Below are 27,722 nucleotides of genomic sequence, written 5' to 3'. Positions count from 1 at the left end.
CCCCTTAGTTTCCCCCCCTTTACCTTTACTGCACCTTAAGTTAACCTTATTAAATTAATTAAATTAACCCTCAGTCCTCCAGCATTAAATTAATCCTGAAGAGAAGACCCCATCAGCCACAACTGCCCCTAAATTAACCCTAAAGACCCCATCAACGAAAGAGAAGAAAATTACAGCTAAACATGAGCACCACAAAAATGTTAATGCTATCGCTCGTGAAGGGTCCTTAAGGAGTTAAACTTTGCTGTACTGCTTGTTATAGCTGTTTACCCTCAATACTAATATTTGGGGGTTTGTAGCATATACCTACAATTCACTGTGCCGTTTTTGGATCTGTGTGATTTCTACATGTGACTTCCACATAATCACCTGTATTGGTATATGTACCATTTCCTTAATACTAGTCCTTACCTCAGAGCTAACATGTTAACCCCCCACCATTTCCTGTTTACTTTTACCTGGCTAAAAACTGTTTAACAATTGTAACTTACTGCGTGATAGCTATCCATTTATGCTTTCATGATGCCCTCTAGATCATACTGTAAAGTTTGAGATTCTTTTAATTATATGTATATTTCTCTCTAGGTGAAAATGTGGGTACAATTGCTTATCCCAAGGATAGAAGATGGTAATAATTTTGGAGTTTCCATTCAGGTAAAACTTATGTTAACATTTGTCTGTAGTTTTTGTTGCTAGTTAAGTTAAACAAATGGCAAATGCTACTTTCAGCGGCAAAGAGCACACTTGAATTACTCGTTGGAATTTTGAGGTGTGCATGGGATCATTGTCCTGTTGGAATGTCCAATGTTGCCAGGTAGTGTAACCAATGTTCCTTTAACTTTGAACTTGCAAACTATGATTCCAACAGTGTCTCTAGGGACATTCACTGCCTTCGCTATCTTTTTGTATGCTGTTTTTTGTTTGTAAAGGTTGACAATCTTTTCTAATGTTTCTAGCGTGCAGTCCAAACAAAACCTCTAAGCAGTTTTGGTATTTTATGTGTTCCACCTCCAACACCCCTGGTGCAACTAATGAAGCCCTTGATTAGTTAGACAATGTCTTTTTGTGAGGGATTCTATTCGGAGGTTGAATTAATTTTAAGACTTGAGAAGTCGTCAATTGCATTTTCAGTTGAATTTGGGGAAAACACTCGAAGCATTCATTGTTGGGCTAGTTCAATTGTTTTTGCTTGATTTGTTCATTGCAAACAGCTTGAAATGTCTGTACATTTTGGTAATAAATCTCATTGGCAATGGGGGGGAATAATTCTAATTGCAACTGTATGTTGCAGGCAAAGATGGGTAAATGCAGCCAGTTGTGCATCTCTATCATAGCGGTCCTCAGCTCTGTAATGAGGAATTTTCGAAAAGCAATCGTTCAAATTGCTCTTCTGTGGTGTAGCTGGGCTTCTCATACCTCCTACTTGCGTGTTTAAGAGTACACAAGAGACAACCAATAGACAGATGCCTCATGTTTACTGCCGACTGGCGTTAAGCCTTAACGACAGTCCACCATATACGAGGTCACAATGCAATGTGTTAGTGACAATGCCCGTACATGTACGTGGTAGCGTTATTTACCGTTGATCGCGGCGTTATCACAGTTTTCCTGGAAGCCTCATAAGTGATGCTGTCCAGGCAAACAAAAAAAAAAGTTTTTCTGACCTTCCGATCTCCGTGAATCACGGCGATTGGTGGGATAAACGACAGACCAGTGATTACATTTTTTTTTTTTTATGTAAAAACATATGGTAACCTGTAAAAATAATTCCCCATTGTCACCAAAAAAAAAAATGCATAACGTGTGTGGGTGCACAAAATGAGAGAAGAAAATTACCTCTAAACAGCAACACTGAAAAATGTTAAGAGCCTTTGTCCCAAAATGTGCTATGGGAAAAGACAGTCTTGTCATTAAGGGATTAAATGATCTGCAGATAAATTGAAACATGAGTATGCTGCCATCATGCTGCCTGGCTAGCCTGGTAGAAATCCCTGATCTCTGCAAGCATACAAAGTGTAATGAATACTTGTCTTCCAGGATTGTACAACAAAATTAAATATTTATGTAGTGTGCGGAAGCTTATTGTGGTGGAGTCTTGTGGATTGCCATCTTGAAAATTACCGTATTTGCTCAATTATAAGACGACCCCCCTGAAATTTGGAAAATTTAGGAAAAAAAGAAAGCCTAAAGATAAGACTACCCTATTGGAAAATATTTACTAGAAAATATTCACATGTAAACTATATTTCATATTTAACCCCTCTTTTTGTGTTTTTGCTATGTCTTTAGTCAACTGTAAATTCTCTATTCTCAATTAGTGCACCCACACAATTCATATATTATTTTTTTTCAGCACAAGTAGGGCTTTCTTTTGCAATAATAATTATATATATAAACCATCACTGAGTATGAAAAATATCTAAAAATGTGGGGGAAATTAAGGGAAAAAAGGAGATTTTCAGTTTCACCTATAAAAACTTAATATAACCAGTGCAAATAGGGGGAAAAAAACTCAGTGTATTTGGGTATTTGTCCTGTTTTGGGAAGCACCTCATATGCCTAGTATCTTCACTTATTTTGGCACTTACAGGGTTAAATATGAATGACGCGCATCACAGTTTCTAAACAAGATTTTTTTTAAATGTGGTAACCTGGGAAAAACCGCTCAACAAAAGTATATATTTTTTTTGAAAGATGACATTCCAAAGTGTTTTACTTGGCATTTTCACACATTTTATTTAACCATTTTAGTGCCAGTCTGTCCTAAACATTGCAGTAAAATTTAATTTTTTTCATTTTTAACAAACCCATTCATTCCGAACACCGTATTTCAGTATTTTTTTTCCTGGGTACATAAAATTACTGAAACAACTTGTGATTTGTATTTAGAAACACCCCTGAAATATAGGAATACCCCATATACATGGGTAGGGCATGTCTCTTTGGCACTGCGGGTTCAAAATTGGAACATGCGCATTTCAGTTTTCAAACATGGAATTTTGACAGATCAGTTTGTTGGGTCCAGGTCTCATCTGAGACACGTAGACGTCCCATATTTCATTTTAACCCCCTAAAACTATATATTTCCTAAAACTAGACGGCTCAGGGAATCTAGTTAGGGGCATATTGGCCTGTCCCATGCAGCTGATTCCACACCAGCACCTTTCAAATTTAGTCTAACAAAAAAGACATTTTTCAAATCCACTTTGCAGCTTCACCATGATTATTTTTCTGAGTAGATGTGTGAAAAAACAAAAGTCTTTATTTGTGTTCAGTAACCCCCCTGAGTACAGCAATACCCCACATGCAAAGATTAGTCATGTTTCTCAGACATTGTGGAGTCAAAACTGGAATGTGCGCATTTCAAGTTTGAAACTTAAAAAAAAAATCCATCAGATCACTTGTAAGTTGCATGTTTAGGCAACTGACATTGATACAGGGAGACCGATCAATAATCAGTGACATCAAATGTCACTGACAAGTGATCAGTTAATTATGTATTTTTTATTTTTTATTAATAATTTGTGTTTTTTTTCATAATTACCCTAGATGACCCCTCTCTATTTGTAGGGCAGGGTCATCCAGGGGCTGCCATAATGATCAGATTACTCCTGTCGGCCAGGAGTGATCTGATGATCATCGGCCCACTTTGATTGGTTTTGCAGCAGTTATTAAACTCACAGCATTTGACCTGGAAGCACCCTTGACTTTCAGGCCAGTGCAGTTGTTGTTGTTGTTGTTGTTGTTGTTTTATTTTATTTTTTTTAACTCTGTCAATGCTGATGCTCCATTGAAGCACAGCATTGACTGATATTTAGTCCCCACAAGCTTGTGGGGACTATTAACCCCTGCAATGCTGCGATGGGGTCATACACAATTGCGGCATTAAAGGGGTTAATTGAGCAAGGAAGGGGGTGGGGGCTGGTCTCCACACTCATGTGGAGACCGAAGAACCCTTTCTCCCTGTCCCTGAAGCTGCCCCTGGCAGCCGGGACACAATCTCCGGTAGACGGGAGATTGCAGGGAGGAGTCACTCCAAGGGGGGGGGCTTGTTGTTTCTGTTTTTTTGTTGGTTAGACCACAGCAACAGAGCCCCATACAAAACTGGTATTAACCCCTAAAATGAGGCAATTGCGGCATTGAAGGGGTTAACGCAACCCCCCTATTTTTGTGTTAATATAGCCCTATTTTTAGGGCTATAAATAGAATAACATTATATTAAAACATTAATATTTTAGAACTTCTTGATCCAAGGAGAAATCAGATTGCCTCTTGGAGTCGAGTAGGATTTTTTTTCCCCCTGGTAACAGAATTCAAAGTAGCTTAATTAGGGGTTTTTTTGCCTTCTTTTGCATCAAGAATAGGAAGGTTAGGTAGAAGGGTTGAACTTGATGGCCTTAGTTCATAAGGTTGAAAAAAGATCTATGTAACGCTGCACTGACGCTCTCATGGAGTGATCAGGCAGCAGGGGATTGCTGTCAGGTCCCCACACTTGCCTGAAGCTGCCTGTTCGCTCCATGAGAGCGTCGGTGCACCGCTAACCCCTTCAATGCCGTGGCGTTTTATGAAAAACGGATTTTGATCAACGGCACAATCACTCCGTTGGCGGGCTCTGGGTGGCTGTGCTGTCTGCTCAGACACCCGGGCAGACAGCAGCAGCAGCGCCCCTGCGCTCACCACGATCCTGGCAATGTGGTGACATTTTTTTGAGATGACGTCCCGGTCTCGAAGGGGTTAAAAGGTTGCTAAAAATTACTTTTGTTTTTATTTCCTTTTATTTGCCAACCTGCCCCCAGTTATGCACATCCTGCCTATATGTCACTCTTCCTCCATGATATGCCTTTTAACCCCCCCAGATTTGCCAACCTGCCCCCCCCCGAAACACCTTTTAACCGTCTTTATGCCACTCTGCCTACAGGAATGCCTTATATCCACCCATATGCCACACTGCCCCCCCTCCGACTTACCAATGCTTCCCCAGACTAGTTCCTCGTACCGGTGGACGTCTGCCTGATTCACGTAGACGACCTTTGCTGCTCGTTAGTTCCGCCCGGGCTTCTATGAAGGAGCACCGGCGTGACGTGACCTTCCAGTGCTCCGTCATAGAAGTGCCGACGGAAGTGCTGGCAGCAGTGGAGGTTGTCTGTGCGATGGAGCGCCGTCATAGAAGCCCCCAGAGGAAGTGCCGCAGCAGCGGAGGTTACCAGAGAAGAGGATCCGGGTCCCTCTATTTGAGGGCCTCTATTTGAGACGAGGGGTATTTTTCAGAGCGTTTGCTCGCCTTATAATCAAGCAAATATGGTAATTCAGATACAAGTTAAGGGTTTTTAGCAAAAACAAATAACAAAACTATAGGCTTGATAAGGCTTTGTCAAATATCTAATTGCTTTTGAAATATCTCAAAAATAAGTTTAGTTCAATATGTTTAAGGATGAGATCTAGTCTTTTATTTTCATGTAATTGTTCTCAAACCTATATTTTACAATTAAGGAAGAGACTGTGGCAGAGCTACGGACAGTAGAGAGTGAGGCAGCATCATACCTTGACCAGATTTCCAGGTATGTTATGTTTTTAAAATGTCCCTTATTGGGTTACTTGGTGCACCGTATATTAGTTTAAAAAATTGTTAGACATTGTAGGACAAAGCTTTTTTTTTTTCTATTTTTCTCCCTTTGCTTCAGGTACTACATCACTCGAGCAAAACTGGTGTCTAAAATAGCAAAATATCCTCATGTGGTGAGTATCATATATTCTTTTTATTTCAAAATGGTAGTAATATAGTAATACTTTGGTCCACTATCGCTATCTATCTATATATATATATATATATATATATATATCCTAATACATAGCAAAATAGAGTCCAGGATGTGTAGTGTAATTTTTCCCCTACGTTATTCATAGCTTTGAGCAGCTCTGTATAGCGCTAATGGCAGCACAGGTCACAGGCATATGCAAAAGCTTGGGACTTGTCACAGCAAATTCGGAACCAAAGAAGTGACCATAACTTGTATTCTCATTTTCATGTCTGCAAAGAATTCTTAAAATGCATTGGACATGTGCATTTTGAGCTCACTGGAAGTCTGCTTTTAGACTTTTTCTTCAAAAATCAACATCTCTGGTTAACATTCTATTAACAAATATTAATCAAGTATTTTTGTTAATTTAACCTAAATTATACTGATTATATTGAAATGCAACATTTCTTATATTTTCATATTGCCCATTTTCCTTCCATAAAACGTTTGTTATAAATTATGAACATGCTTCTCTCTACCAATTCTCATATAGTTATTTCAACATTAATAACTGGTATTTAACCCCTTGGCTGCCAAGCCATTTCCCATCCTGGTGCTAAGCTGGTTTTCGGCTTTTTTATGCATCTCACGTTTAAACGTGTTTAGTGTCGCATTTAGAAGTACATTTCTTGGGAATAAACTATACAAACCATATATTGTTTTTATCAGCACACCCAGCAGATTCCAAATATACAATTTTTTTATGTGAATGTCTCATTAGGTTTGCAAAATAAAGCCAAAAATGTGAAAAAGTGTAATTTTTCACCTCCGACTCAATAAAAACTAGTTTGTAATGTTATTTTTCTAAACTCTAATATCAAAATCCGTGTTGCTAAGTATTTGTAGTAGGTAACCAGTCTAAAATAAACAGAAATTGAGAACAGTAGACTGTTTTTCTAATATTTTATAGCTAAAAGTTAAATTTATTAGACTATCACAAAAGACGTCTTTAAATTTAAGGCATGGCTGCCATCAATTAAACAGCTCTAGCTGCCTGGGATGTTAAAATATGCCAACAAAACTATATATTTTTAGAAACTACACCCCCAGCTTCAGCAAATGAGGTCTTAGTTGTATTTGTATCACAAATCTGACGTGCACAACAAATAAGTGAATATCACACTTCTAAAAAAAAAAAAAAAAAAAAAAAAAAAAAAAAAAAAAATTAAATTAAAAGCGACAAGTTCATTTATGTTTTGCACACTCCAGTCTTGTGCTACAAATACATGCAGCCCCTCATTTGATGCGCCAAGGGGTGTAGCTTCTGAAAATATATACTTTATGTACCATAATTTAACTTTCCAGCTGTCTAGAGCTGTCTAAATGCAGGCATCACCCTTAAATGTTTTAAGACAATTTTTTAACAAGATTCTACAATCTGCCATATCTGAAGTTAAAGTGGTCTAGACATCTGGGAAGTTAAATTAGGGTACATAAAGTACACATTTCAAGAAACTACACCCCTTGGAGCTTCAAATGAGGGGTTACATGTATTTCTAGGACAAAAGTTGACTGCACAAATAACGATGGAATGTGTCGCTTTGGCTAGAAAATGTTTTTTCTAACCATAGCGACATGTTCATTTGTCTTGCGCACTCCAGGTTTGTACTAGAAACACATGCAGCCCCTCATTTGATGCGCCAAGGGGTGTACTTTTTGTGCCATAATTTAACTTCTTACGTGAGCAGTAATGCCACGTCAAGGCTTCAACCCTAATTACTGACCATTCGCACGCCTTTCATATCTCCATTCACTCGCAGATGCACACACCATACTTTCCATACATTCACTCACAGAAGCACACACCATTCTTTCCCCTTACAATCTCAAAGAAATGATGGTAAAGGGAGAAAAAAAATCACTTTTACAGCAAAAAAGTTTTGCAGTAAAAAATGCAAGGCGCTCCAGCGATGAGATGGTTACTCACGTACCTCACAGGCTAAATGGCTGATTTTAAGCAGTTCATCAGGATTTCAAAAATTGCCTTCCGCTACCATTGGCTAAATTTAACCCCATGATCAAAGGGATCATGGGGTTAAAATTTAGTATCGGCCATTTTTAAAAAGGGAATGTGACTTTTCATAGCTATATGATCACTGTGGTAACATTGGCTACCACAGTGATCAGTTAGCTAGAATACTTAAACTTTTTTTATTTTTTTTTAAAGTTAAACTAGTTTATGTTTAGGTGTTTGTCAGCCTGTGATCGCGGGGGCGGGGGCGCTGCTGCTGCTGTCTGCCCAGGAGTCTGGGCAGACAGCACAGCCACTCAGAGCCCGAGCCTGAGATCACTCCCACGGAGTTTTCAGCTGCCACAGACAGCTTCAGGAAAGGGGGTTGAGTGTTGATTGGACCTGACACAACATCCCCCCCTGCTGCCTGATCGCTCCATGAGAGCGAAAGTGCAGCGTTAACCCCTTCAATCGCATTTTAGGGGTTAATTCCCCTTTTTGTACGGGTCTCTGCTGCTGGTGGTCTGCCTGGAAGCCTATAGCAGACTCCCCCCTGCAATGGCTGGTCTATAGACCAGCAATTGCGTCCCAGCTGCCAGAGGCAGCTTCAGGGACAGGGGGAGAGGGTTCTTTGGTCTCCACATGAGTGTGGAGGCCAGCCCCAACACCCCCTGCTGCCTGATCGCTCCATGAGAGCGACAGTGCAGCGTTAACCCCTTCAATTCCACAATTGTGTATAACACATTCGTGGCATTGCAGGGGTTAACATTTGTCCCCCACAAGCTTGTGGGGACTAAATATCAGTCAATGCTGTGCTCCAATGGAACCACAGCATTGAAAGCATTAAAAAAAAATAAAAAAATACCGTATTGGCTCAGATATAGGCCGCACCCTTAAAGTTAGGTGCTTTTTTAAGGAAAATGTTTTCTTAGTTAAAAAAAATGTAGAATAGATATGCTGCCACTCTGCCCCCCCCATCCGATTATATATACTGCCCTCCACCCGATATATACTGCCACTCTGCGACCCCCCCCCCCGTGGGAATTCCCGGCAAGGGAGATTGTTAAAGCACATCAAGCAGGCGTGCAGACAGCAGAGGTCGTTCACGCTCATCCCTGCTACCGGTGAACGTCTGCACGATGCGCCTAGACAATCTCCCGTGCCGGCACTCCCCCCGTGGAAAGTGCCGACAGGGGAGGCTGTCAGAGCGCATCGGAGAGTATATCCCCAGTTATAAAATATATAAACTCATACGAGTAATTTTCGTTTAAAGCTGAATACATCATATTTATTAATGTCACAATGGCCATTTGATAGAATGCAAATAAGGTATGCCACATAAAATTGCTAAACGTAATCTATATCCATTAATATTGTAGGAATAATTACGTTGCAATTCCAATTGTTCTGCATATCTGATATTTAATAACATTAGTAACATTACATTGTAATTTAGGAATGACAAACACTTTCGAAAACTTTGTTCTTGAAATCCCCCACCTTTTTTTTTGCCTGATTCTCAGTGTCCAGATTGGCACATGTGATGCTCATTCCATGCATCTCTTGCTATGAAAGCTTTGTTGTAGTCTCCATAAAAAAAGTCGCCTGGAGCTTCTTCAACATTATCTTGTTGGTTATCTGTTATTTATATAGTGCCAATGACTTACACTTATTACAGTACATACTTTCAAATTATATGTCAAAACTAAATTTGCCAGAGCGTGGTACACTAAGTAAAGAGCTCCCCTAATCCCCTTATGAGGTACTGTTATGTTCTAAGCCAAGTGACAAAAATGAGCCTTACAATGTAATACATCCTAATTATTTTGCCATATATGTATGGGAGGAGTTTTGTACTTTGACATTTTTAAATGTTTTTGACTGGTGATTCGTAGGGTGTGCTTTTACATTATATAGAGAGCTGGGTAGAGATTTTGCATTCTCCAAAAAAATTTAAATTGCAAAAACATCTTGCTCCTTATTAAACCTGAAAAAAGAACTATACATATACACTCACTGGCCACTTTATTAGATAAATCTATTCAATTGCTTGTTAACACAAATAGCTAATCAGCCAATCGCATGGCAGCAACTCAATGCATTTTGGCATGCAGACGTGGTCAAGGCATCTTGCTGAAGTTCAAACCGAGCATCAGAATGGGGAAAGCTGATTTAAGTGAATATGGCATGGTTGTTGGTGCCAGACGGGCTGGTCTGAGTATTTCAGAAACTGCTGATCTACTGGGATTTTTAGGCACAACCATCTCTAGGGTTTACAGAGAATGGCCCGAAAAAGAGAAAATATCCAGTGAGCAGGATGAAAATGCCTTGTTGATGTCAGAGGAGAATAGGCAGACTGATTTGAGATCACAGAAAGCAACAGTAACTCAAGTAACCACTTGTTACAACCAAGGTATGCAGAATACCATTTCTGAACACACAACTCGTCGAACCTTGAATTAGAGGGGCTACAGCAGCAGTAAACCACACAGGCTAAGAACAGGAAACGGAGGCTACAATTCGCACAGGCTCACCAAAGTTGGACAATGGAATACTGGAAGAACGTTGCCTGGTCTAATGAGCCTCGAATCCAGCTGCGACATTCAGATGGCTGGACTGGACTTTGGCATAAACAACATGAAAACATGGATCCACCCTACCCTGTATCAATGGTTCAGGCTGGTGGTGGTGTAAGGGTGTGGGGGACATATTCTTGGCACACTTTGGGCCCCTTAGTACCAATTGACCCATCTTCTGATGGCTACTTCCAGCAGTATAATGCACCATGTCACAAAGCTCTCATCTCAAACTGTTTTTTTGAACATGGCAATGAGTTCCAATGGCCTTCACAGTCACAAGATCTCAATCCAATAGCGCACCTTTGGTGGAATGGGAGATTTGCATCATGGATGTACAGCCAACAAATCTGCAGCAACTGAAGCTTGCCATCATGTCCATACAGACCAAAATCTCTGAGGGATGTTTCCAGCACCTTGTAGAAAGTATGCCACGAAGAATGAAGACAAAAGGGGGTCCAACCCAGTACTATCTAGATGTCCCTAATAAAGTGGCCAGTGGATATATGCTGTATTATTGTACTTAAGCAAATATACTTCTAAACATACTTCATATTATACTAAAGTTATAACATCATCCTAAATGTTAGTCCTTACATGTAAACGTGGGATCATAAAAGCCCTTGTCTGTCATTGGGGTAAAAAATGTGTGGATGCATTAATAATGAAAAAGAGAAAATCCTGGTTTAACACTAATGGTAGAAAGGCTCCAGTCACAATGCATGTAAACCTTACTCGTCGAGCAATCAGACAAGATGTTTGATGCATATTTTTTTTACTTTTTGTCTTGCAGGAAGATTATCGACGTACAGTGACGGAAATAGATGAAAAGGAATACATCAGCTTACGTCTAATTATATCCGAGTTAAGGAACCAATATGTAAGGGAAAATTACCTAACTGCTTTAGTTTCTTATTTGTATATTCATATTATTTAATAGACCAGATGGGCAACTCTAATTTACATGTGTTAGCGTGGATTTTTGTTTCTAACCTGTGCAGGCCACCTTCTTCCCTGTTCATAGTTCAATGTCACAATACCACTTTAATATTGCATATTCAGTATTTGCTCGATTATAAGACTAGGTTTTTTCTCAGAGCAAATGCTCTGGAAAATAACCATCGTCTTATATTTGAGGTTGTCTTCTAATCGGACCTCAAATAGAGGTCTGACTACAAGACAAAGATCCAGATCCCTGCAGCGCTGCAGGGAACCTGGATCCTCTTCTCCATCAGCCGGTGGCCGTCTGCAACCTCCACTTCTGCCGGGGCGTCTATGACAGAGCACCGGCATCACATGACCACCTGGTGCTCATTCATAGAAGCCCCAGCGGAAGTACTGGCAGCAGCAGCTCAGGTTGTCTGAGCACGGGGAGAAGTCTAAAGAAGCACGGGTAAAAGTGGCATATGGGAGCGGGACTTTAAAGAGCTTTCTGGAGGCAGAGTAGCATTTAGGGGTTATAAAGAATATGAGGGAGGCAGGGTGTCATATAGGGGGTTAAAAGGAATATCAGGGAGGCAGAGTGACATATAAGGCATTTCTAGGGGCAGATGTGCATAACTGGGAGCAGGTTGGCAGGTAAAAGATAAAAACAAAAAATGCATTTTTCTCAATCTTAATTTATATTAAATATGAAAAAAATAGTTTATATGTGAATTCATATTTACTAGTAAAACTTTTTTCCTATAGAGTAGTCTTATATTCAGGCTTTTTATTTTTTTCCTAAACTAATATTCAAATTTTGGGGGGGGTCATCTTATAATCGGGCAAATATGGTAGTTTTCAGTTGCTCAGTCTCATGCCATGTTATGTCCATACATTTGAGGATTTATTTATGAAGTGGAAGCTAGCAGGACAGCTATAGTTAAAAAAAAAAAATGTCAGTCACAATGAACTCCTGCAGGATGAGTTGAACTTTGTGTGATGCTTTGTTTGCTAGATATCTGTTCCCCAACAACTTTGCAGTTCAACGTTGCACTGTGTATTCTAGCATTAATGAACTGTAATGGTTATGTACCCATCAAATATTTTCATTGGCAAACTGATGATTTTTTTTGAGGAGTGATGGTTATTATGAGTATTTTCTGTGTGTGTTTGTAATTACCGTATTTGCTCGGTTATAAGACGAGGTTTTTTCAGAGCAAATGCTCTGAAAAATACCCCTCGTCTTATAATCGGGGTCGTCTTATAATCAGACCACAAAGGCGCGGGGAACTCTGATCTCTGACAGCCGGGGAATGTCTGCGCGATGCACGCAGACAACCCCCGCTGCTAGCCACGCCTCCTTCCGGCTGCAGCGTGAGTACACGCTGCCCCAGCTACATGACAGGAGACTCAGAAGTACTGGTAAGTGGGGCGAGGGGGGGGGTGTTAAATGGGGGGGCATAAGGCATTTCTGGAGGCAGGGTGCTCTATGAAATGCTTTTTCACCCCCTTAATGCCACTCTGCCTCCAGAAATGCCTTTTTAACCCTCTATACGCCACTCTGCCTCCTGAAATGCCTTAAACCTCCCTGTATGCCACTCTTCCCCATAATATGCCTTTTAACCCTCTAAGTGCCAGAGTGGCATATAGGGTTAAAAGGCATATCATGGGGCACAGTGGCATATAGGGTTAAAAGGCATATCATGGGGCACAGTGGCATATAGGGGGTATAAGGCATTTCTGGGGCAGATGTGCATAAATGGGGGGCAGGTTGGAAAATAGAAGGAAATAAAACCAAAATATTTTTCTCAATCATAGCTTTTATTAAAAAATAGTTTAAATTAATTAACATTTACTGGTAAAACTTTTTTCCTATAGGGTCGTCCTTATATTCAGGCTTTCTCTTTTTTTCCTAAATTAATATTAAGATTTGGGGGGTCGTCTTATAATCAGGGTCTTCTTATAATCGAGCAAATACGGTAATACTTTAATAATATTAATATATATAAATAATATATTATGGGCTGGGCTGGACTTTGGTGTAAACAACATGAAAACATGGATCCATCCTACCCTGTATCAATGGTTCAGGCTGGTGGTGGTGGTAGGGTGTGGGGGACAGTATTTTATTTAATGAACAGGAGCACATGTATTTAACATTTTTGGTATAGATGATGCCGTTAGTCCTGCTTTTGACAGAAATATTGAAGACCTTTTAATATACCATAAAGTTATATGGTGTGATCGCTACTCTCATTCTTAATGCCACTTTAGGGATCCCCTCTTGTTATTCATGTGCTATCGTGATCATGTGCATCATGAATTACAGAGGGAACCTATACTTTATAGCCTTTTTAAGGTCCCTCCAATTCATGATGCACTTCCGCTGTGCTCTCTTACTTTCTCATTACCTTCTTCGCCAACTGCTTCAATGTCCTTTCCACAGTTCCCTTTCTCTAGCCTCTTCTTGGTCTTCAGTCTTCTTTCTTCATCTTGCTTCTCCCAGATATTGGCTTTATTAACCAGGATTCCCAGAATGTTTATGCAAAACGGTGGAGACCCCGCACACACTTTCGCATGATTGGAGGAGCGGCCCCATGGAGCACATCGTGGCTCCGCTGTTTTGCAGAAGTGCTACAAGAAGCCAGAATAATACAGGTGCAGAATCACTTCTTTTTCCGCAGATACATCTGCAAAATTCTGGCTACTTGGTGTACTTGCACAAAAAAAACTCTACCCCGTTCCTCCAATTGCGGGAGGTGAACACGAGCAATTTCCAGAGACCATAGACCGCACAGGAGAGGTAAAAACGTACCACTCTCCATCCTGAATATCTAAACCCGGATTACAGTCTGCACCCCTAATTTAAAGATTAAAGCAATGCGGCCTATATTTGGGAAGACAAGAATATATAATTATATATTTACACACACTCACTGGCCACTTTATTAGGTACACCTGTTCGATTGCTAGTTAACACATAGCTAATCAGCCAATCACATGGCCACAACTCAATGCGTTTAGGCACGTAGATGTGGTCAAAACAACTTGCTAAAGTTCACACCAAGCATCAGAATGGGGAAGAAAGGGGATTTAAGTGAATTTGAACATGGCATGGTGGTTGGTGCCAGACGGGCTGGTCTGAGTATTTCAGAAACTGCTAATCTACCGGGATTTTCATGCACAACCATCTCTAGGGTTTACAAAGAAAATATCCAGTGAGCGGCAGTTGTGTGTATGAGAATGCCTTGCTGATGTCAGAGGGAAAATGGTCAGACTTGAGAGGACAGAAAAGCAACAGGAATTCAAATAACCACTCGTTACAACCAAGGTATGCAGAATACTATTTCTGAACGAACAACGCATCGATCCTTGAAGCAGATGGGCTACAGCAGCAGCAGAACACACCGGGTGTCACTCCTGTCAGCTAAGAACAGGAAACTGAGGCTACACCACGGGCTCACCAAAATTGGACACTGGAAGAAAGTTGCCTGATCTAATGAGTCTCAATTCCAGCTGCGACATTCAGATGTCGGTGTAAGACTTCGGTGTAAACGACATGACAGCATGGATCCATCCTGCCTTTTTTGGCACACTTTAAACCCCTTAGTACCAATTGAGCATCGTTTAAATGCGACAGCCTACTTGAGTATTGTGACTAGGGATGCCGAAACTTTGGTGCATCCCTAATTTTTGTCCAATTGTGGTGTGTTAACCACACTTTTATTAAACAGAAAAATTGTACAGAAAAATTCAATAACATATATATATATATATATATATATATATATATATATATATATATATATATATATATTGATTAACAGCAATCACACTCCTATCATGCTAAGTTGGCCAGTACATGCTGGAATCTGGGTATGATAGGAGTGTGCTGTTTACAATCATGTGTGTGTATAATATATGTGTGTGTGTATGTGGATGTCCCAAATAGGGCATAGGCAGAGACTGACTTAAATGGGGAAAAAAGTTACTTTTACCTAAATGTAGCCTTTTAGCCCCAAACAACCCAATAAACTCATGTGTAAGCTATCGCTGTACTCAGGACATGTTGAACACATTGAGGTGGCGTTGTTTGACAGTGATATATACCAGGAGCTGTACATTCACACCTGAAGTAAAATGTGTGTACTTGTGGGGGAAACGCACACAAAAATACCACCATGAATTTTGAGAAAGGGTCATGGTAAAATTAGTGCACGGAAAGGGTTAAAATAAAGGCATTTGAAATACCCTGATGCGTCTAGTTTTCAAATCTATGGTTTGATGGTCTAAATTGAATTAACCAGCTTCAAGGATGTCCCAAATAGGACATGGTGGCAGGAGGAACGTATGTCAAAGTTCCAAGTTGGAAAAAACCCGATAAACCCATATACCAGTGTGTGTGTGAATTCACACCTGAAGTACAACTTGTGTGATTAAAAAAAAAGCACAAAATAAGTTACTCACCCACTACTCTCAAAGTTTGAGGTAGTGGGTGGTGGTAGAATTAGTGCATGGGATGGGTTAAGATGCCAGCATTTGTAATGCCTTGGGGTGTCTAGTTTCAAAAAAAATATATGGTTTGATGGGGGTAAGTTGGCTGGCTTCAAAGACATAGGGCAGACTGACCAGATTTGGAAAAAAAAATGGTTTTGAAATAGCAAAATGCTACTTTTACTCATCTACAAAAGCTCATGAAAGTACAAGATTTTTCTTCAATTTCTCATCATATTTTATTTTTTTATCTAGAAAATTAAAAAATGGTAACAGGCTCATGGATCATGCTCTGCTAAAGGTTGTCATAAAACACCTGCAGAGGCAGGAAGTGTCGGCAAGATACAAGCAACAGTTGTCTGCAGAAAATGACTCCAAAAATGTACACCTATCTGCTGACTATGAACAAGCAGCCACCCTTGAAGCCTGGCTTCCAGAACAGTGGAAATAGTACTCCTTTTCTCCTGCCAGAAGCACAAAAGATGTACTATGAAAAGGAAGCCTCTGCAGATTACCCATAACTAAAGGCTGATATTTTTGCCCGTATGGGGGCAACAACTGTGAGAGCCTAGCGCTTCTATTAATGGCAGTTTAAAATACAGGTTCCAAGATCCCAGATGTTTGACTTAGTTCATCTGGATCCAAATCCTGCCCAGATTCTGGAAACGTGGTGCTTTACCTATATTTGAGAGAGCTTCCTAGTGGCCTCCAATTTTGGCATTTCTCTATATTGAACCTCATCTGCCACTTGCACGCCCAGTCCCCAACTCTGTCTAAATCTTCCTGCAAAGAAGAAACATCAAGATTAGTCTGAATTACCCGGCCTAATTTTGTGTCATTAGCAAATACTGTAACGTGGCTATCAATGCAGCTTGGGAGATCATTTATAAATAAATTAAAAAGAGGACCGAGGACAGACCCCTGAGGCACTCCACTTAATACCTGCGTACAGGCTGAGAAACATCCATTCACAACAACCCTCTGCATTCTATCTTTTAGCCAATTTCTGATCCACACACAGACATTTGCCCCTAAGCCTATTTCTGTTAATTTATAGAGTAGCTTTTTATGCGGGACCGTATCAAATGCCTTAGCAAAGTTCAGATAAATCACATCTACGGCCACCCCCAGGTCTATATTTTTACTAACGTCTTCATAGAATGCTAATAGGTTGGTTTGTCAAGACCGGTCTTTCACAAATCCATGTTGACTTTTACTGATTGGATTATGGATCAAGATATGATCTTGAATGTATACCTTTAGCAACCCTTCAAATAATTTCCCCACTACCGATGTTAAGCTTACTGGCCTGTAATTGCCCGGTTGAGATTTTGATCCCTTTTTAAATATGGGCACAACATCTGCCTTGCACCAATCTAATGGAACTATGCCCGAGCTGACAGAATCCCTAAAGATTAGTAATAATGATTGGGCCATGTCTACCTTAACATTATTTAATTGCTTGAGCACTTTTTCTTGTCAGCCAATCCCATGTTTGCTGCAACGGTTCCTTAAAATTAGTCAGCAGGGGCTCTGTCATTGGCTCTTCCTTGGTATAAACAGAAGAAAAAAAAGCATTTAAGATGTCGGCTTTCTCTCTGTCCTCACTAACCAAATTTCCAGTTTCAGGTATTAACGTACCAACGTTCTCTACCTTTAACTTTTTCCCATTTACATACTTAAAAAAATTTATTGGGATTGGTTTTACTTTCCCTGGCAATAAGTTTCTCATTTTCTAGTTTAGCCAATTTAATCTCCTTTTTGCAGGCTTGGTTGGCATCTTTGTATGCCATAAATGATACTTCCGACCCCTCACTTTTATGTTGCTTAAATGCCAGTTGTTTATTCCTTATTTCCTGTTTTACTTTCCAGGTAAGCCACATTGGTTTTGATTTGTTTCTTTTGTATTTGTTTCCCATAGGTATATATTGGGATGTGTAACTTTGCAATGTGTGCTTAAAGGTATCCCATTTGTCCTCCGTGTTTAAACCAGAGAACAATCCATCCCAGTCTATATATTCCATGGTTGACCTTAGCTTATCAAAGTTTGCCCTTTTGAAATGCAACACATTAATTTATAGTTAGTAAGGTCTTCGCTGGATTTTGATTTTCTGAACTAGTGTTCAGCCGTGCAGCAGCACTTCTGAAGAAAGCGTGGGATTTTTGTATACCATGGTTTGCGTTTCAATTGTCGGGGGTAACATAGTAACTGGAGCTATGCTGTCGAGAGATGAGGCAAGTGTATTATAAAAAGAGGCTGCTGCGTCTGGACAAGAAAGGGTTGATATGGAAGGTAAGAGAGGTTCTAGTGAGGCTGACAGCTGGGTGAGCGCTGCAACTTTGTTTTGTTAGGGGTTAGCACTGGAGAAAAGGTTAGAAGGTGGTGGTCAGACAGAGGGAAAGGAGAGATGGAGAAATCTGAAAGGGAGCATGATCTGGAGAAAACCAGATCAAGTGAGTGTCCTCGCTTGTTCTGGGCTAGATCACCCCAACATGTTTGCCAGTTTGTGTGAAGATGCAGGGGAGACTAGCTCAGAAGAAGCATTTCTGGGGCAGGCCGACTCTCCTAGCACCCAGGAGAGTAGCCTTTCCAGTATAGTGGGGAGCCAGACGGCAAGGAAGGCTAGACAGGTGCTGGTAGGAGGGGATTCAATTATAAGAAAGGTTGATAAGGTAATCTGTCACCAGGACCCCGAATGCTGAACAGTATGCTGCCTCCCGGGTGCTCGGGTTCGTCATATTGCGGATGGACAGATTAGAGGGACTGGAGATGATCCAGCGGTTGTAGTACATGATGGTACAAACGACAAAGTTAAGGGCAGGTGGGGGGGTCCTTAAAAATTATTTTAGGGCACTAGGTTAGAAACTTAGGCGAATGACCTCCAAGGTAATATTCATTGGATGATGGCAGAGGAGGCCCTTTAAAATCCTGGCACCAACCCCCCAAAAAAAAAAAAAAACACCAAAAATGTACACGAATATTTCCCCAAACCGAACACGGCAATGGGCGAATATTCATAGGATACAAAGATTTCCCCCCCCCCCCTGTAGACGAACACGAAGGGTTGGCCGGTGACCAAATCTATATAAATCTTCCTCTGTCAAGTTAAAAGCAAACCTAATCGCAGACATCTATGTGAGACTTGGGCAGCAGTTAAAGGAGTTTAAGGAGCACAATAGAGACTGATAAGATAAAGCTTACAGCAGTTTAAGGTGGCTGTACATTTTTTTTTTGGGGGGGGTTCCAGTGCTGCCTAGAAGGTTAGCATCTCGGAGTTCCCCTTCACGGTTGACAAAGAGACAACTGTTCAGCGGTTACTATTTAATGCTGCCAGATGAGGACCTTTTGAGGTGTCTATTTCAAACTGGACACTAACGTATTTGTCATCTTTGCTCAGTTGTCCTCCTACTAGTCTTTTTATACTGGTTAGAGACAGACTGTTCTGTGAAGAGTAGGACCCAACGTTGTATGAGATCCCTTTCTTGGGAATTTCTCGCATGGAATAGCCTTCATTTCTCAGAGCAAAAATAGACTTCCAGAAGGTTCTTTTGTTTCTGCCCATTTTAGGTCTACAATCGAACCCACAGATTCTAACGCTACAGATAAGTCTAAAGGAGGACTGTTTTATTGTTTTTGTTAAATCCGTATAACAGTTTTCAGCTGTGCTAGCCTTGCAAAAGGATCTTCTAATTATCAATTGGCCTTGGATTATTTAACATATGATTCATGGTTGCTGGTTATGGACCTTTAATATATTGCTTAAAAAATCAGCCATTTCCAGCTAAAATAGTAATTCACAACATCAACAATGCCTATGCTGTATGTTTGATCCATGTGATGTTTTAATGGTCATGTGCTTTTCTTTCCTAAACAAGGAAATATCTGTTACACACTGTTCACAGGTTTGGGTATTAGTGCTGCAACTAACTATTATTTTCATAATCGATTAGTTGGCCGATTATTTTTTTCGATTAATCAGATAAAAAAAACAAATGTTTTCATTTATTTAAAATAATTGAATAATAAACAGGATGTTAAAAACAAACAGCAGAATAAAAAAAAAAAACTTTGAGAAAAATGCATTTCTTGTTTTTATTTCCCAACATGGCCCCCCCCCCCAAATTATGCACATTTGAGCCTAGGCTAGCCACACTGCCTCCCAGATATGCCACATACCTCCAAATATGCCACGTATCCCCAAATATGCCACTCTGACCTCCCCACATATGCCTTGTATACCCTATATGCCTTATATCCCCTGATATGCCACTCTGCCCCCTATATGCTGCTGTGCCCCACCAAATATGCCTTATAACCCCCTATATACCACTGTGCCCTTGATATGCCCCTGGATATGCCTTAAACCCCCGGATATGCTCCTCTTCCCCCCCCCAGATATGCCACTGTGCCCACCCAAATATGCCTTATAACCCCTATATACCACTGTGCCCTTGATATGCCCCCCAGACTTACGGCCCGTGCTCCAGACTCCCTGGTGTCTAGTAGTGGCAGCCGGTGAGCATCTGCGCGATGTGCATAGACAACCATAACTGCCCCTAAATTAATCCTAAACACCCCGTTAACCATAACTGGCCCTAAATTTACCCTAAAGACCCCATTAACCATAACTGGCCCACAATTTTCATTATCAATTTTTATCGATTAGTTGTTGCAGCCCTAGTGTGTATGTATATATGTGTGATACACACTGAGTTTGTGTGCAATGCTAGAAAATAACATGCATCTGTTTTCTTGTTTACTAGGTAACATTACATGATATGATTCTGAAGAACATTGAAAAAATCAAGAGACCAAGAAGCAGCAATGCTGAAACTCTATATTAACCATCCCCCAAATCCCTGTATTTTCCAGTCTGTTTTTTTCTTCCTCCCACCCTTAAGCTGAAAAGAAAAACACACCATCATTGCCTTGTTTGAACTTGTGACATCTCCACCATCAAGGAAAACTGACCTGGAGACTGCACAATACACTGGGGGGTTTTATAAAAAAATAAAAATTTGGGAAAATGTCTTGTTTCTAGATTTAACCAGAATATGCATGTTGAAAATGCCACCCGACAACAGGCGTTTAACAGAGCCTTATTTGTTTTAATGTACTTGCAGATTATTTTCTAACTTTTCTTATTCTAACATGAGAAAAGTATGTTTGTGATAAAGTGCCATCCTTCATGTGAGTTGTAAATGGTCTTCCTGGCTGAAGTGTATTAAAAACATGACTAGTTGTTCAACTTAGCTTACCATTATATTGCTGCAATGCATCCAGGAAAGATTTTTCCCATTGTCGATACAATCACACTTCCTGCTTTGATTTTTACTTTGTTATCTTAGGCAACTGTGGCTGTTTACATGTGATCCAGCATGCTTTGTCAAGCTCCTAGTATTAACCCACATTTAATAATGTCCCTGACAAGCAGCTGGATTGTGAAGTTGTTAGTGTTATAAGTTTTGAAAATGTCATCCAACCCTTTGCCAGTGACCTATTTTCAAAGCTTGCAAACGCCAGAAACACGTATGTGATTAAAAATGGAAAACATACAGAACTATTCTGCAACAGCCACGTCTCAAAATAAAGCAAGAGCAGTTATATTTAAAAAAAAAAAAATTATTGAAGTATGAAAACCACAAGATGTGGATACTTCATCATAGGAAAGTATTCTGAAACCCTGCAGCGGAGTGTCCTGTGTGTCTGAGCTGATTTGGAAAGTTTTAGGTGCCTAAATAAGACCTGAGAATTCGGCCTCCCCTTTATATTTTTATTTTGAATGTTGATTCTACAGCCTGTTATTTAGTAATCTTGTTTTTCCAAATGAAAATCCTAACATGAGTATGATATGTATATTTCCATTCTAAGGCCTGTAAAAGGGGATTATAAACTGGTATGAGCAGTATAAATTTTTACAGCTCTTAAAATTATACCCTGGCGTAAATTCTTCTAAAAAGTAACATCTTTAAAAAAAAAAAAAACTGTAGCAAAGACCAATCTTAACCTACAAGTGGATATGATGACTTGGTCATCTGAATGTAACATGGTGGTTATTTCAGTTTTGTTTTTTTTTTTGTTTGTTTTTATTATCTATATATATATATATGGAGTTAATCTGATAGAGAAGAATGCCTTTCAAGAATTTTAAGAGCCATAGCTGGTCTTGATAAAATGCAATGGAAGCAACTTGATGAGACAGTCTGCAGAATAACTGAATAGGAGGTTAACTGCATGGGAGATCTTAGTGTGTTTCAAAATACCCTAACGGACGTATGCCTTGCTTCCCAGGGATCAAACAATCCCCTGTTCTACACTTTACTAAGTCATACTTTTCTTTCTGTTAGGTTTGTTGACCATAATATCCATAAACATCTGTTTGCAACCTACTGGAACTAAGGTCTGAAGTTTTAGCATATATCATTTTTTGAGATGTTTAACAGCAGGGATCTTTCAATGTTTAGCTCGTTTTTTGTGAGATCTGCAAATGCAATGTATTATTGAGTTTTCCTCAAAGGAACCATATGGTAAACATTAATTTAAAGAACAGGGCCCTCACGGATTCAACATATGAAAGAACTTTAAGCAGAGTGAAATCCTGTGTCCACGCTGAAACTTTCATATTAATTTGTTTTTGAATTTTTGAAATCCCAATATTATCTGTTGTCAATTTCCTTTCAAAATGTTTTCCTCTTTTGAAATCATATGTAACATTTTAACATGTCAACATTAAAAAAAAAAAATAGGAATTTGTTTTTTTTTTATAGTTTTTTGTTGAACTTTTAATATTGGAAAACTTGAGGTTTTAGACTAATCCTAGTTAAGATGAATGTCAATAAAAATGTTAATTATTGGTCCTTAATGACCAATGACATGGCATTAAATGAGCTTAGAAAATTATAAAAGATTGCTTTCCTCGCTCAAATGCATTTGCTGCAATCCCTCAAAGTTGTGGGGCCCCCTGTGATCGCTGTCAGGAGTGCTTACGTTCGCCGTATTTAATATGACGGCAGCCACATGCTTAAAAAGACTAGGAAGTGATCAGTGATCACCTCCTATGCTCAATTGGTGCTGAAATCAGCAACACCAAAAACCAACCCCAGAGTTTGATCAGAAATGGCATGGTGAGAAGTATACTGCTTCTCACAAAATGGGGGCACCCAGCATAAAGCAATAGAGTTCTCAGAGGGTCTGCATGTTGATATTCAATAAATATATGGTTTGAGGGGGTAAATTGAATTGGAAAACTTCCACTTGGCGGTGCTCATATAAGATCAAATGAAAGAAGAAAAAATGTAGACTTGCAATATTTTTCATCATTCATTGCACTCACAATAAAACCATAATTTGCAGGCTTATTGTCAATATATCTGGATGGACTGAAATCCATGGAAAAAAAGCCACAATAGTGTAGTATATTGTAACAATGTATGATAAATAAAAAAAAAATGGATGTGCTCACACTGTTAGTTGTACACCAAAAAGTGTACCACATGCGCTTGCCGGTCTGTTCTTTCCTTGATGAAGGGGAATGATTCCAAGGATATAAATCCCCACCAGAAATGCCCTTATTCCCTTTATAAGGGGCAGCCTTCAATAAATAGCCGATACTTAAGCAATATATAATTTTATTAAGGGTCTAGCCCTTAGAATCTTTTCTATAAATCTAATATAAATAGATGAATATATTAGATATTTAAAAAAATTAAAAAGTACGTATTTCGCCGTGTGTGGCTACCTCAGGAGGTATTGTAAAAGTCTGTTTGCTTGAAGGACTTTCTTTTTGTCAGACGTAGTTGTCACAGTCAGTACTTCTTGCCAAGCCGTGACTGTGTGGAGGGAGTGGGCATGAAGGGGTTAATAGCACCAGGCCTCTGGATTTACTAACTTCACCCCTTAACAAGGCATCAGTTATACCAAATAAGCCCCCAAATCCTGCCTCTATCCCCTCAGGTAGTCTGCCACCACTCACGATTTTGATACCAGATTCGTGAGAAATCCGAATTAGAACATTTATCTATATATATATATATATATATATATATATATATATATATATATATATCGACCCACCCCGGGCAAACAACATATATATAATATATATATATATATATATATATCACAATTTGGTAACGTGATCCTCTCTTAGGGTTTGTGGATATTAATACTAGAGCCCAAAAACAGTTCTTAAAAACAATGGGACTTAAACACAGGACTCTCTCTCACGAGTTTCTCCAATAGGTAGGCCTGTGGGAACTCCTTAAGTCCAGACGGTTTCTGATTGTTCCGATCAGAGTGTTTCATGGAGTCTACCACTGGAGTATCCGCAGGAGAAGATTGAGGAGAAACCGTAGGTGCATTACGGATAGAATGATGGTGGGGCTCACCCACGAGGCTCTCATGAACAAATTGGGATTTATGGTTTCTGGATGAAGCCAGAAATTCAGCCTGTTGCGAATCATCCGAAGATGTTGCATGCCATTCATCTAATAATTGGAGAATATTCTCCGAATTAGCCTCCTTAGGCTCCTGAACTTGTGGAGTGAACGCTTCTTTCCTAGAGCGTTTAGCACGGCCTTTACCCTTTCCGGCTGAAACGCTACTCCCTTTCCAGGGACGTTTGGAGGTCTTTGAATCAGAAGTGTCTTTCTGAATCTGAGTGTCAGAAGCAACTACAGTAGGTCCAGCCTGGTTCATGGATTGAGTCATTTTGTTCATAAAAGTTTCCATGGAAGAGGAAAACTTTTCTTCCAACCAGGACAGGATGAAATCCTGAGAGGGGTTGGGATCTCCTGCCATGATGTAAACTGGTAAATGGGCTCACCCTTGACACCAAGAGAAATACAGGAGGCTTATAGGCTTATAATAAAGACCTTATATTTTCTTTGAAAACTAATAAGCTGAGGAAAAATAATATGTATATGTATAAATATCGGAATACCGATAATAACTTGCCACTAGTAATAAAACAGCTCTCTTTCTCTCGTAAACGTATGTGTCCCTCCAGAGGGTCATAAATGTTCTGAGTAGGGAATTTAGAGGGAGGTTTAGCAGCTACGAAACTGATGATCGCAAAAAATTGGAAAGAAAGGAAACCATTTTCTTATTTACACCTGAAAAATCAGGTGTTATTCCAATTACAGATGGAGACTGGTCTCCACTAGATTAGCCCACAACAGAAAAGAAAAACAATTATATATGAGGACTGGATCATTAAATTAAAGAATCAATGATTCAAATAATCAACACATACTACCGGCTTTTTTGTTTGTTTTTATTTATTTATTTATGTATGTATTCATCCACTTTTGACATGCTTTAATTCAGTAAGTTCATTGGATACCTTTTTTCAATAAACTATTTCTGTAGCTTGTGTTTTAAAATCTGCCTCTCGAGTACAGTTCCTCCTGACCCTCATCATCTGTCCTTTTGGTATGTTATCTAACCAGGAGGGTAAGTGGCAGCTGGTGTAGTCTATGTATCCATACCGGATAGAAAACCCTTCTCTTGAAGAAGCCATACGGCGAAACACGTCAGAAGGACTACACGGAACCCCCACGGCGGACTTTTACTCACGAGGAAAGACCACACGGGACTCCCCCCCCGGTGGACTTTATTCGCTTTTATATGCACTCCGTGCATGGATGAACTGTGAGTGCAATCTAAATAATCAATACTGTTTTATTGAAGATACTGCACCATGTTCAGTTTTATTTTTTTAGATCTTATATGAAGATCAATTAAAGATTCCACTTTTAACATCATTTGAAAGGCCTGAAGCATTCTATTTGTTTGTGAGTGCAATCATAACTTTACACATTTCCTAGTGTTTATACTTTTTACACTATATATATTTGTTTTCTTCCCTCACATGTACCTGCGTCCCAACCATCCGTATATCTGTATATTCGCACCCTAAGGAAGAGTGCTTTTTTGGGTTGCTGCGGTCATCTGGGAAGTATATCACTTTTTTTACTTTTTTCACTTTACACATTGAATTCACGTACACGAGATATAGCATATTATATTTATTTTATATTATTATTTTTCTTCCTTATTGCTTTTCTCACGTGCACAATTATGGCATATCAAAGAAGCCAATACACCAGCTCTAGAGAACAAAGAACACTTAAAATGAATAACATATTTTCACATGAGCACACTGAAAATCACCCTTCAATAGACCCATTTATTCAACTAGAAAGACTAGCAGAAAAAGAGATAAAGAAATGGTGGGAGATCACATTCCTAGAGCACTATATTAAAAATAAATTGATACCAAGAGGACTGAGAATTAAAAAATACCCAGCTTTTGGTCAAAATGATGCACCTTTTATGGATAAATGGAATGACATTCTAGATAGATGCTCCACAGACCTAATGATATTATTAGTTGAAACACAGCAAGAAAATCTAAAAAATATTGAAACTGAAATTAGGCAGACAGAAGAAAAAATACATCAAAACATAGAAAGTACAGAAATAGAAAGGAAAAATGAAAGCTTAAGAATAAAAATTCAAAAAATAGAAGAATTAGTTATAGACAAGAAAAAGAAAAAGTTAAAAAGAGACCAAGATGATTATCAGAATGGAACCAACAAAATATCTATGAAAAACTATAATTCACAGGGATATAGAAATAATCCTTATAATCAAAAAACAGGATTTAATAGACACACATACAATAATCAGAGAACTGACAAATATAGATCAATGTCTACAAACCGATTTAAGGACACACGGATCTATCAAGACAAACCTTATGAATACCCTAAGAGAGATTCAAAATATCAAAATAAGAGAAAAGATGATTATATAGATAGAGATCATTCATCCACTAAGAACACTGAAAGACGTCCTGAACACAATATATCACAAGACTCCAGACAGGCTTTTTTAGGCAGGGAGTGATCCCGAAAGGAGGAATTAGGAAGGGAACAAAAATGGAATCTCCCAGTAAGAGAAACCCAAAACAGATTCCAGACATTTGCCAGACATTTGCACAATCCCCAATAAAAAGAAAGAAAATACACAGAGACATAGAGGACACAGAGGACATTTAAAAAACCGAAAAAGATGAAATTATTAACATTTCAAAGGTTACTCTAAATCCTACTGAATTAAAACTTCTATCTAAAGGCCTCAAATTTGCCCCTAACAAAGGCCCCAGTGGCTTTGAATTATTTATGGACGCACAAAAATTCTTAAGAAAATTGACAATAAAAAGATTCTTTATGAAAAAAGAACTGTATACGGAAAATGATAAACAAATAATTCCAGATACCTTTATACATACTACATTTAGACCTAAATCCCATTTCTTCCCACACCATGAAAAGAGTGAGCACATACAAGTTTTTACTGATATGTTGCTTCATGAATTTGAAAAGATTGAACAAAATAAAAGACGAAAATATAACCTCACAAAACAAGAAATAGTGAGTTTAAAAGCATTAAAAGAAAACAAGCAAATCGTAGTTAAAGCCGCAGATAAAGGCAGCTCGACGGTGATTATGGACAGAGCATACTATCTGCATGAGGCTTATCGAATTTTAGACGATAAAGTTACGTACCAAAAATTACAACGAGATCCAACTAAATCTTTTCAAATGGATTTTAAAACCTTATTACAAGAGGGTAAGAATAATGGAGTTTTAAATAATCAAGAATTTAGTTTTTTAAATACAGAGTTCCCTAAAGTAGCAAATTTTTCTTTTTTACCAAAAATTCATAAAAATATGACCACTCCTCCTGAAAGACCAATAATTAGCGGAATACATTCCTTAACCAGCAACACTTCCCAATATGTCGATTTCTTTCTCCAGAAATACGTTACATTGGCGGCTTCTTACATTTGAGATACTAAGCATATATTGGAAATCCTGAAAGATATAAAATGGGCATCGGACTATATATGGGCAACTAGACGTAACATCACTGTATACAGTGATTCCCCATGATAAAGGGATATTAGCAAT

The 27,722-nt window shown here is 39.1% G+C and overlaps 1 protein-coding gene across 1 annotated transcript in view; it reads left to right on the top strand.

The window, feature by feature from the left end:
* PSME3 (proteasome activator subunit 3) overlaps nucleotides 1-20,992 on the top strand; it is a 51,992-nt gene extending 31,000 nt beyond the window's left edge. Inside the window, exons 7-11 of the mRNA XM_053453935.1 lie at nucleotides 586-654; nucleotides 5,491-5,558; nucleotides 5,682-5,736; nucleotides 11,119-11,205; nucleotides 20,508-20,992. Of these exons, the coding sequence (XP_053309910.1) occupies nucleotides 586-654; nucleotides 5,491-5,558; nucleotides 5,682-5,736; nucleotides 11,119-11,205; nucleotides 20,508-20,588 (360 nt within the window). The 3' untranslated portion in view covers nucleotides 20,589-20,992. The remainder of the gene's footprint in view (nucleotides 1-585; nucleotides 655-5,490; nucleotides 5,559-5,681; nucleotides 5,737-11,118; nucleotides 11,206-20,507) is intronic.
* Nucleotides 20,993-27,722: the final 6,730 nt, after the last annotated feature.

The sequence above is a fragment of the Spea bombifrons genome, chromosome 13, assembly GCF_027358695.1.
Source record: "Spea bombifrons isolate aSpeBom1 chromosome 13, aSpeBom1.2.pri, whole genome shotgun sequence".
NCBI lineage: Eukaryota > Metazoa > Chordata > Amphibia > Anura > Pelobatidae > Spea > Spea bombifrons.
This window is presented reverse-complemented; position numbering and strand designations above follow the sequence as displayed.